The sequence below is a fragment of the Watersipora subatra genome, chromosome 4 (genome assembly GCF_963576615.1).
Source record: "Watersipora subatra chromosome 4, tzWatSuba1.1, whole genome shotgun sequence".
NCBI lineage: Eukaryota > Metazoa > Bryozoa > Gymnolaemata > Cheilostomatida > Watersiporidae > Watersipora > Watersipora subatra.
The window spans coordinates 55,905,906-55,919,350 of NC_088711.1; the positions used below are offsets into that span (position 1 = coordinate 55,905,906).

At 31.7% G+C, this 13,445-nt stretch overlaps 1 protein-coding gene across 5 annotated transcripts in view; it reads left to right on the top strand.

Moving 5' to 3' along the window:
* LOC137393062 (platelet endothelial aggregation receptor 1-like) overlaps positions 1–13,445 on the top strand; it is a 117,813-nt gene that overhangs the window by 22,658 nt on the left and 81,710 nt on the right. For 3 of the 5 annotated variants that reach the window (XM_068079453.1, XM_068079454.1, XM_068079455.1), the window contains exons 7-8: positions 8,653–8,742; positions 9,514–9,621. In XM_068079453.1, coding sequence (XP_067935554.1) covers positions 8,653–8,742; positions 9,514–9,621 — 198 coding nt within the window. Of the gene's footprint in view, positions 1–8,652; positions 8,743–9,513; positions 9,622–11,845; positions 11,951–13,445 lie in introns of all 5 variants that reach the window. The other 2 variants (XM_068079456.1, XM_068079457.1) reach the window with 2 other exon arrangements.

Consider the following 13,445-nt stretch of genomic DNA (forward strand, 5'->3'; position numbering starts at 1 on the left):
ACAGTCATCCGTATTTCATCTAGGTTGTGTTGTTTGCTTATTATACAATATATTGGAGCTAAACCAGTTGCCTGGATTGGTTACCACGCAGGTTAGCAAGACTGTTGCTACAGGCTAGAGCTATGATTCAATCTATCTACATTCTATATGAGCTTAGTTGAACTTGCATTCATTAGAATACTAGAAATTATGTATAAGTTGTTTTCTTATTTAGTGTATTTTTAAGTCACAAATTTGAGATATTCAGTTAAAGTTAACATTGTGACTTTTACTACAAAAGTTTTGCATGTACTAATAATCAATAATTCTAAATCAGACATATCTATTTTTCTCAAAAGTAGCATCATTTACACTTATTGTAAACATGTATGTATCTACCTGTAAATATTCTTTAACAACTTCATGTGTAATTATTTAGGTTATTTGTAAAATAGATGTATAAAATATGCGAAGTATTTATCTGCATCACTATTTTAAACTAGTTTTTAAGTTTTGTTTTATTGTTTTACTACAAGGCTCTTCTATGCGTTATACATAGAATACCGTGATAGAAATTGACTAGACCCTTGTCTAGTAATTCTTTACTCTTTCATCATGTAATTTTTGATCATAACCGCTAATAATCTATTTGATTTGATGAGTTTCACTCTTGTTGAATCATGGGAAATTATGATGATTCTTGTCCCTGTCCTGTTGCTATGTTAAATATGACTAAGGCATTAATCTATATATTTAGTCTTAACAACTTACAAGGCTGGTTAACCAACTATTTGATCACAATGATATTGAGTTAGATGGTAAATAACATAAATACTCTACTACAGAGATAACATAACACTCATTTGATACATTATTTTGTCCCATTCAGCTTATTTTACGACAAGGTCATTCAGGATGTTTGCTTTGTACACCTACATGGATATTTAAAAACTAGGTGACAATTATTATAATGCTACTGCAGTAAAGAAAAATCATTCTATAGTTTTACCTTTTTAGCACACTGATAGTTTGTTTATAGACTATTTACAGAGTACATATATTAGTATCATATATAATATTATATACTAATATATTACTATGTGTATATATATTAGTATATATTGTAATATTTACAAGTATATACTATATATGTTAGTATATATATCAATATATATATTTCATATGTCTGTGCGCACGATATACACAATATGATAAGTGCAACTCACTATATGACCAGTGTATAGCACAGTGGTTAAGCATTTGAATTCGGAGATTGTGGTTGTAATCATTGTGAGTTCAAATACAGCAAGCACAGAGATTTTAATCCAAGATTTAACAGTTATAGCTGGACAAACACAGGCACACAAACTTTGAGAAATTTATATATGTACTAGCTGTACTACCCGACATTACTCGGGTAATAAGAAAGTTTTTGAACAGAAAATATATTTTTATTTAACATTTACTATTTTAACTTTTAAACTTCATGTCATAAAAAACTTTTTTTGTGCAGTTCAAATGAATTAAAAGAAAAAATAAAACAACTGTAAAAGTTTTTAAACTTTTTCAAACAACTACAACTTTTAAATTTCATATCATGAAAGAAGTGTTTTGTTGAAATAAATTAGGAAAAAATAAAAATTTAAAGGTGTGTAAATGTAAATGTGAAATCATTAACAAGTAACGGCTAAATATAGTCCGTTTTGCTACGATTAAAATGAAAGGTTACTTGGTATACGATTATATGATTTTAGTTTGTTTCAGTGTTGGCATCATAAGGCGAAATATCATATAGACGTGCAGAGTGATACAGAAACCCATAATAATCATCTAATGCAATCACTTCCTGTTAAAAATCATCATCATTAAAAATAGCAACAAAACAATATATTAACCTTAGTAACTATAATTCCCTACAATAACTTTAGTGAATTTTGTGGGTATGATTTTCAAGATAGTATAATATTACAATGTACTACGTGAAGAGTTCTTATCTTCAAGACAGACGTGTAACATAACCACGCTGAATCTAACTTAAATGAATTTAGCTAGCAAAAAACATTCTTGAAAGAAGATTTCGTATGGATTTTAGTAATCTTCTAAGTAAAATTTTATCACTTATCTGAACGATATCTCACTTATCTTACGATGCTGAACTGAGATACAATCGCCAAATTTTAATTTCAAGAAAGATTATTCTTGATATCGTTTTGCGGAAAACAGATTAGCCATAGTACGGCGAAGACGACAAAGCATCATGTTTCATAGAGCTAGTAAAATTCATAGTTTCAATTGACGTGTCAATTAGCATGGAAATACCTATAAATTAATGTGCTATTATCAGAATTAAGGAAACGTAGTATGGCTGGGAAGAAGTCTTTCGGGCAGCTGAAATAAATTAGGAGAGCCAAGAAATGTAGATGTGTAATAAACAGCAAGTACAAGTTTAGTTTCAATTCGGATCTACTCGCCATATTTTCTTTTTTTAATGTCATAGTAGCGAGTCCTCTAAATACTTACACTCATCCATATTTCAGCTACATGTAGGTTGTGTTGTTTGCTTATCATACAGTATCATGAAACTAAAACAGTTGCTTGGACCGGTTACTACGCAGGTTAACAAGACTGTTACTAAAGGCTAGAGGACTCGCTACTATGACATTAAAAAAAGAAAATATGGCGAGTAGATCCGGATTAAAACTAAACTTGTACTTGCTGTTTATTACACATCTACATTTCATGGCTCTCCTAATTTATTTCAGCTGCCCGAAAGACTTCTTCCCAGCCTACTTATAACAGATATTGTAATATCAACAATTAACCAATTACTCGTATACCTGGTTTCAACTGTGTGTAAACTACGAAACATATGATTTTGTAATGATGCAATTAATATAAACCGAGAAAACCAAATAAAAATTCGTTGTTTCATTAAAATCAGTACAATAATCACCAAATTTTAATTTCAGGAGAATCTATTGTTGATATCGTTTGCAGAAAACAGATTAGCCTTTGCGAAAATTAGATTAGTGCGGCGAGGACAGTTGGGTTTGTCATTTTGGGTGTGAAACAGAGAAGGATGTATATGTTATGTAGTAAGAACATTGAATTGCAACAGCTTTCATGGTCTTGGGGTTAAGGAACTTAACTCCAATTCTGTGGTTGCATTGTTCGTGAGTTCTAGTCCAGCAAAATATGATAGTTTAGTACAAAACTTTAAGAGCTATAGCTGGAAATACTGACAACACAGACCAAACTTTGAGATATATATATATATATATACAGTGAAACTCGGATAACTCAAACTTCAAGGGACCGAGCAAAAGTGTTCGAATTATCAGAGCGTTCAAGTTATCAGAGCACTGTCACAAGTCCATGTATTTACTTATTTATTAGTAGATACATGTACATATACAAACTATAATATAAATCAAAAGCACAAATGGCTTGTTTCAAATTAAATGCTTCTAATGTAAAGTTTAAAGCGTTTTTATCAAAAAGTATAAAGATTTTTCTATCACTTGAGATTGGTTTGTTGTTTGAGGTGATGTTATTGCCAGGACGTTTTTTTAGATTGACATTGGCAAAACTTGATCGTTGTTGAAATGCTCAAAAGAAAAGACATCTTTTTCTTTTGAGCGTTTTACCCACGATCAATTTTGCCGATTTTTCTTGAAGTTTATGCAAAGATTAGCTTACTTTACCTGGGATTCGTTAAGAGCAACACTCCGAGGCAGTTCAATTAAAAGTTTTACGAGTTTTTACGGTACATTGTATATCACTCACGCTTTTGGAATGGATACTTATTGAATGTACACACGTATTCTGTGTTTAGGTCAAACGATGAATAGTTTTTTTTAGCTAAGACAACGTATACGTTTAATTACCACAATTTTTAAGATGTTTTAAACATTCAACATTCCGACGTTGATTCAACACGGAATCAACGTCGGAAGGATTTTCGCCACGCAATTACAAAACAAGAACGACATGCTGTTTTTGTTATGTGCGTGGCGAAAATCCTTGCGCGCGTGACCCGGCTAGCCCCTGCTATTCATCGTATACACTGTAGCAGTATAAATCAAATTTCACCAAACCTTTAGAAAAGTCGTTGACAAAAATATTTTGTCGATGGAGGTAATAACGACGCTTATGAATTACGAAAAGTTGAGGTTTACCTCTATGGCTTGGAATAAAGTGATTTTATAAAGCGATATCAACCGTTTCGGTAGCCGTTGGGCAAAAAACAGTTCGAATTAACAGTGTTGAGTTCGAGTTATATAGAGCCATTTATCATTGCGTGGGAACGGACCAAGCAAATCCAGTCGAGTTAACCATGTATTCGCTATATCCGAGGGCGAGTTATCCATGTTTCACTGTATATATATATATATATATATATATATACATATATATATATTATATACTTGCTGTGCCTCCGGTGTTGCCTAGGTATTAAAAATCACCTTATAAACAATGAGAGGTAATGAGATTTGCTTACCACTTGCTGGCAGGCAGCTTTCCAGCAAGTGGCCTGGCACATTGCCAATGGAAAATTCCACTAACCCAATTAGTAAGCTTCAAATGCCAGTAGGCAATGACATTGCGTCAGATTGTTGCCCAGCTAGGCTATTCTAATAATAGCTATAGCCGGAATGCAGACAGACATACGACACACGGATTTACTTTGAGAAATATAGATATATAATATAATATATACTAGAAATTCCACTCCCATACAGCCCACAACCAAAGTGATATTGGAAAAAAGAAAGGGTATTGATGGTTGAAAAATGCAATATTAGCAATCAAATGGCACTGCAGTGCAATAGGATAACTGCAATGGTAGCTGTACTGTACTAGGTGTGGGTGTTATTATATACAACAGACAGCAATAATGAAAGGAAAAGATTAAATGTTTATATCTCTCCCCCTGCAATAGGAGAAATGCAATATTGTCCAATATTAGAAGTAAAATGCACTGATATTATTAGAATAACCAATATTATTAATTTAGTAATAATAGAAAACCAATGCACAATTTTGTATACATTTCAAAACGTCATAGCTAACAATACCCAGAAGTATCAAAAAGAATATCCAAACTTATAATTAAATATTGTGATAATCTCATTAGAATCGTTAGAAAAAAATATCATCGTCATTTCCTTTACTTTCACTGCTTTGGACATCAGTTAGAATACCAAAGTACTCAAAAGTTTCCAAAATGTCAGTTACTTTGAAATCGGCAAAAAAGAAACAATTTCTGTACTTCTACGTTAATTACAGAAACCATAGCCAATTTGACAATGCTATAGACTGGTGAAATGTGCACGATATTTTTTCGTGAAATGCGCACGACTTAATTGTTCTCTTTTCTGTCACTCGGCGTTTCGTTTGCTGGTCTTAATGTTGATAAAAGTAAGGCTTAGCCATTTTTAATAACGATTTTCGGCCAAATTAATTTGTCTATTTATGTATATTCCGATCAGATTGGTTAGTTTTAAGATTTTGCGGTAACCTTTCAAAGACTTGGTAACATGTTTAAATAGGTTTGTATGTCTTTTGTATCGTTATTATACTTTAAAGAATTTACAAAAAATGGTTAAATTTGTTGATGAAATTTTGATACAAGGGTTCGTCTCATTGTTGATGAATAATTTTCGTAAGTTGTGTGCACATGCATTTATCATAAAAACTCTCAAACATTCGCTCCGTTCGTTTGTTCGTGAGATTATATATAATATATATATTATAATATAATCCCACGACCAAACAGAGCGAAGCGATTAGTTGGGAGATTTATGATAAATGCACATGTGCACACAACTCCGGAAAACTATTAATCAACAGTGAGACGAACCCTTGTATCAAAATTTCATCAACAAATTTAACCATCATTTTGTAGAGTCATTAAAGTATAATACCGACACAAAACACATACAAACCTACTTAAATATGTTACCAAGTCTTTGTAAACCATCGTTATTATCTTAAAACTTACCCATCTGATCGGATTATACACAAATAGACAGATTTATTTGGACGAAAATTGCCACAAAACTCTTGAAAAGCTTGGTTTAATAAAAGTTAAGACCCAAAATTGAAACGCCAATAAAGCCGTGCGACAAATAATAGAACTATTTAGCAGTGCGCATTTCACGAGAAAACCTTGCTAATTTCACCAGTCTATGGCCTTGTTTACTTGTAATCGAATTTATTCGAAGTTTTCTGTAATAAATGTAGACCGTTTGAGGTGTAGACCGATTTACAGGTACGCAATTGTGGTACGCAGTTTATCAGCCTATGTTTTTTTTGTCCAATCACCGAAGGTTTCATTGAACTATTTAAAACGTTTGCCGAAATTCTTTACAACTTATGTACAAGCTAGGGCCGAACTACAATGCCCCTTTATGACGAGGCATTCCTTTCGATCTAGCATGGGGTTTGACAATAGACAAGAGTCAAGGTCTTACCACGGCTAAAGCTGTCATTGATATCGGCCACCACGGACTGACCGCTGGAATATCGTTTGTTGCTCTCTCTCGAGTTCGAAACATCAATGACTTACTTGTTAACAACTTCGCTAGGGAGCGCATCACTCGATTAGCTATCAATGACCAAATCTTACAACGCAAAAGAGAGGAGACTAGACTGGGCGAAATTTAACAGATACTGTATAGCCTACTTATAACAGATATTGTAATATCAACAATTAACCAATTACTCGTATACCTGGTTTCAACCCAACTTTACCTCCAAAATAAATTGTTAGTTGCACCTTTTTAGAGTCGTGCTCCCTCAAATTTATTTTATATCATCTCAAACAAGTCTCATTTACACTATACTCTGTCAATTCCTGCTGAGAACTACTTTTTTCAACAATCAACAGTACCCTTTCTTTTTTCCATTATCACTTTGGTCGTGGGCTGTATGACAGTGGAATTTCTAGTATATTACATATATTACATATATAACATATATATAATCCCACGAACACACGAGCGGAGCGGAAGTGTGGGAGTTTTTATGAAAAATGCATGTGCACACAACTTACGAAAGTTATTCATCAACAATGAGACGAACCCTTGGCTAGAAATTTCATCAACAAATTTAAGCATCGGAATGTAAAGTCGTTAAAGTATAATAGCGATACAAAACACATTTAAACCTATTTAAATATGTTACCAAGTCTTTGTAAACCTTCGATAATATCTTAAAACTTACCCATCTGATCGGATTATACACAAATAGACAGATTAATTTGAACGAAAATTGCCACAAAAAGCTTGCAAAGCTCGGTTTAATAAAAGTTAAGACCGAAAATTGAAACGCCAATAAAGCCGTGCGACCGATTGTAGAACTATTTAGCAGTGCGCATTTCACGAGAAAACCGTGTTCATTTCACCAGTCTATGGCCATTTTTACTTGTATTCGAATTTATTCGAAGGTTTCTGTAATAAACATAGACCGTTTGAGGCGTAGACCGATTTACAGGTACGAAATTGTGGTACACAGTTTATCAGCCTGTGTTTTTTGTCCAATCACCGAAGGTTTCATTATTTGAAACGTTAGCCGAAATTCTTTACAACTTATGTACAAGCTAGGGCCGAACTACAACGCCCCTTCATGACGAGAACATTTTTTATTTTGCTACATTTTTATACGCGTGAATGCTCCTACACGCTTTCTGTTAAAGATCGCTTATCAAAACCATTCTACATTCAACGCAACCAACTTTCAAACTGTGTATAGTACACAGTAGCTTGCCATTTTACTTCTAATTTTGGATTTCAGAGTTATAATAAACATATTTCTTTATTGTTGTTGAATTACATACATTACAGTAAATTAGGCCTACAGCTTTATAACACTTTTATAACAGCTTTTATTTTGCTGCAGTTTGCAGAAATCTTCGAGACGCATGAACGCTCATAGGTTTTCTATTATTGCTGTATTACTATATTAACAATATTGGTTATTTTAATAATATCAGTGCATTTTACTTATAATATTGGCCAACATTGCATTTCTCCTATTGCAAGGGAGAGATATAAACGTGTAATATTTTCCTTTCATTGTTGTTGTTTGTCATGACCAAACACTTTTTAAATAAATTTTCTAAAAACCTATATAAATACCACAACTTCTCGATATTGCTACCTATGACGTTTTGAAATGTAAACAAAATTGTGTATTGGTTTTCTATTATTACTATATTAATAAAATTGATTATTCTAAGAATATCAGTGCATTTTACTTCTAATATTGGCCAATATTGCATTTCTCCTGTTGCAGGGGGAAAATATAAACATCTTTTCCATTCATTATTGCTTATTGTTGTATATAATAACACCCACACCAAGTACATTACAGCTACCATTGCAGTTATCCTATTGCGCTGCAGAGCCATTTGATTGCTAATATTGCATTTCTCAACCATTAGTACCCTTTATTTTTTTCCAATATCTCTGGCCATCTCTTTGGTCGTGGGCTGTATGCCAGTGGAATTTCTAGTATATATAATATATATAATATACAATATACATTATATATACATATATATTATATATATATTTATATAGTGTCATTAGATAATCTTTTGGTCAGCAGTACATTCTAATCAGGATAAGTTTCACTTTGCTTTGCTGTTTCAAGTTTCTATTGTTGTAGGATGCAACTCCAGTGATTGTGTTCATGGATGTATGACCAATGGCAATTGTGACTGTCAACATCCATGGGCTGGAGAAAAGTGTGACTTCAGTAAGCTCATTGACACTGTGTATATGTTACAAAAGCAGTTCAGATAGTCATTTCCTTTTTATTTAAACACTATGATACACAATAAAAAGAAAAATAAGACAATATAGACAATAAGAAAATAAGTGGAAGCCTGACGTTTGCTGCTTGAGTTAAAAAGGTAGCTAGATAACCTTTTTAAAATAAAAGCATATTAAATTATCATTCTTTTGACAGCAACTGTTAAGAAATTGAGAGTTGTTGTGTCTCATTTGCCATAGTAAATCTGTCAATCATTCAACACCTTTTATTGTCCAATATTGCCACAAGTTGTTGCCATGTGTCAGCTAGTCACTTTTGATATTTAGTATAAAAGGGTTATTTTGTACAGATGTATTTTTGTTTGTATTTTTTATGTAACTCTAAAAGCTGTTTTCACTTATTTGACATATTTAATCAGTTTAAGTTAATTAAATCAGTTTAAACTTGAATCGTCACTATCTATTGTCTAATATTATCCCAACTTTAGCCTCGTGTTTGCTAGTACTCTTTATAATGAGTATAAAAAAGTTATTTGAAGGTGTTTAGTTAGCCATTGTTTTTATTTTGTCTGTAAAGACTGTTTGTTCATATTCTCGTACCGATAGCTAAACAGTCAATTTACGATTCTTGCCTCCCCTGGTTCCTTTAATTACTGTTTTAAATTTACCCCAGTTTTTATCAACTTCTAGAAGAAAGCTTGTTAGTATCTCTCATTCACTTTCACTTTCCCAGAGTTTATCTTTCTTTCTGTAGATATCTGTTCAAGGTGTGACCAAGATACAGAGGTTTGCTCCAAACTATCTGGTAGCTGTAATTGTAAGCCCGGCTTTTTACGTGGTGGGGATGATAGCAAATGTCATAGTAGGTTTACCAGCCTATCTCGGCAATTCACTGTATCTGTGTACTGATGTTAATTTAAAAACCCAATCTTGTTTCTGGTAGCTGGATTTATTCTCTCTCTACTCAAATGTAACAGAGTCATATCCTTATCTACGGTATTATAAGTAAACTCTCTTTTGACTTGTTGGTTAACTCATTCGTTATACTCATCTAGAAATCACCGACTTTTACTAAATGGTTGTTTTTAGTTTTATTTTCTGTTGACAACATAAACAGTGGATTTACACTCTTCATTCAAGCAAAAGTTTGATCAGTTTCTTTGCTTCATTATGTTTTGCCAGTTTAGATTCATCTTTAATCAGAATTCACCTTCCATTTCAATCTGAACTTTCTTAGCGGTTATTGTAAAGTGAAACTTTAGAGGAGAGAAAATTATCATGCATTGCAGTGTCAGCGAAATAGTTCAATTATTCTCTTTGACAGCCATTTTATAGTTATTCTATGTACAAACTGTACTTGGTACAATATTTATATTTATCACTATGAATTATTCTAATAATAATAAGTTTCTGTCGATGTAAGAGCTGTGTGTTACGGTTGCCATACCAATAACAGAATACTCAACATTTTGAGTATATCAAAGCAATTCTCATTTTTTACAAATATCTCTTTTTGTATGAGTTTACCAATTGTATGTAGCATGCGCTGCATATACTTTATTTCTGTTGCTGTTTCTAATAAAGGTCGTTGGTGGTCAAGGTTATACGCTATGACCTTAATGATGCAGGGCGCGGTGTCAATGTTAACTTATGTTGACTTCATATTTTATTGAACTCTTGTCCAATTTAGCTTATCCTTGTTATAAATAGTACTAGCCGACTGACAGGCGTTGCATGGGTATTAAAATCAGCTTATAAACAGTGGCTGGTAATGTAGTAGCCTGCCACTTGCCATTAGCCTGGCACATTGCCAATGACTAATTTGAGTAAACTACTATCTGTATTGTTAAACTTACTAATAGAGTGCTATACATATTTGAATCGACATAACGACTCATATTTACTAATGAATTCATTGCATCTCATGTAGCTTACTTGGTTAGGGTATCGCCTGGTGAATCCTGGAGATCAAATCTCGCACAAAGCAAATCTTTCATTCATAGATTTTACTAGCTATAGCTGGACACACCGAATGACAGACCTTGAGATTTATACATAGATTATACATAGATTTATACATAGAGATTTATACATAGATTATACATAGATTTATAGATTTATACATAGATTATACATAGATTTATAGATTTATACATATATTTATACATAGAGATTTATACATAGATTATACATAGATTTATAGACTTATACATAGATTATACATAGATTTATAGATTTATACATAGAATTATACATAGAGATTTATACATAGATTATACATAGATTTATAGATTTATACATAGATTATACATAGATTTATACATAGATTATAGATTTATACATAGATTATACATAGATTTATAGATTTATACATAGATTTATACATAGAGATTTATACATAGATTATACATAGATTTATAGATTTATACATAGATTATACATAGATTTATAGATTTATACATAGATTATACATAGATTTATAGATTTATACATAGATTATACATAGATTTATAGATTTATACATATATTTATACATAGAGATTTATACATAGATTATACATAGATTTATAGACTTATACATAGATTATACATAGATTTATAGATTTATACATAGATTTATACATAGAGATTTATACATAGATTATACATAGATTTATAGATTTATACATAGATTATACATAGATTTACATAGATTATAGATTTATACATAGATTATACATAGATTTATAGATTTATACATAGATTTATACATAGAGATTTATACATAGATTATACATAGATTTATAGATTTATACATAGATTATACATAGATTTATAGATTTATACATAGATTATACATAGATTTATAGATTTATACATAGATTATACATAGAGATTTATACATAGATTGTTAAAGATTTTAAGAAGTAGATTCTTTGTTCCTCGTTGTAATGCTCGAATGCAATTTGTCAAAAAAAGAAATGGAAAAGAAAAATAATATATCGCATATGATATAGAAAGCAAGTGTTTGTTTGTGTTTGTGTGTTTTTCAATCTTTCAATTCCTTAATTTTATGGCAATTCTCTTACCTGTTTTTACTTTTCCAGTCAACTGTGATCTCTGTGAATCAAAAGAACACTATCAGTGTTATCCGGACCAAAATATTTGTGACTGTGCCACTGAATACAAACTGGATGAAGACAGATGTGTATGTAAGTGTATATACTGTGGGTTTAGTAGGCCATATAAGTAGTGACCCTGGTTTATTAGTGTAAAATAAAGTGTCATTTTCTCTACATCCGTTATGTCTACGGTAATAAACTTTAAAAAAGTGTATACCCAGTTGTGCAGGTAAACTAAATATATATGAGCTACCAGCAACCATATATATAGAGTGGAATGAGCTAAATGTGTAGAAAATGCTAGAATCATGACGTAAGAAACTTACTTTGGTAGGTGGAAGAATCTACTGATTTGATTCTTTATCTATTGGATTGGCTCTGTATATTTTAGTATAACTAAAAGAATCGTAATATTTTCTATAAATAATTGAACAAACACATATTTGAGCATATTTAAATCATTTGACGACTTATAAAAAAGCATTGAGATCAAACTGGGTCAAAATGTCATTTTGACACATTGGTTTTATTAATTTATGAGCAATTTTTACAACTTTAGTACTAAAGCCCTGTTTTTTATGAATATTACAGATACATTGAGATCTCTATTTTTTGTGTCAGGTGTCCGTTTATATTGTCAGTTTTACTGGACGCAGTTTCAGTTTACCTTCAAACATCCATAAACCATCCCGCATATTTTGTTACAGTCGCAAAAACTTTCTCTAGAATACTTATTCGTATACCAGAATGTATTTAAGTTTTTCACGAGGTAAAATAACTTCAATATAAACTTGAATAGTCACCAATTTTTAGCATCAAATACTGCATTGAGTAGTTAATATCGGAATCATGTTAAGCCTGGAAAATCCAATAGCTCTAAAATAAGATTTACACGACGAGCATTTGGATAGTATATGCATGTACACGATAAGCATTTGAATAACATATGTATGTACATGATGAGCATTTGGAAAGCGTATGTATGTACATGATGAGCATTTGGATAGCATATGTATGTACACGATGAGCATTTGAATAACATATGTATGTACACGATGAGCATTTGGATATCATATGTATGTACATGATGAGCATTTAGATAGCATATGTATGTACATGATGAGCATATGGATAGCATATGTATGTACATGATGAGCATATGGATAGCATATGTATGTACATGATGAGCATTTGGATAACATATGTATGTACATGATGAGCATTTGGATAGCATATGTATGTACATGATGAGTATTTAGATAGCATATGTATGTACATGATGAGCATATGGATAGCATATGTATGTACATGATGAGCATTTAGATAGCATATGTATGTACATGATGAGCATTTGGATAGCATATGTATGTACATGATGAGTATTTAGATAGCATATGTATGTACATGATGAGCATTTGGATAGCATATGTATGTACATGATGAGCATATGGATAGCATATGTATGTACATGATGAGCATTTAGATAGCATATGTATGTACATGATGAGCATTTGGATAGCATATGTATGTACATGATGAGTATTTAGATAGCATATGTATGTACATGATGAGCATTTGGATAGCA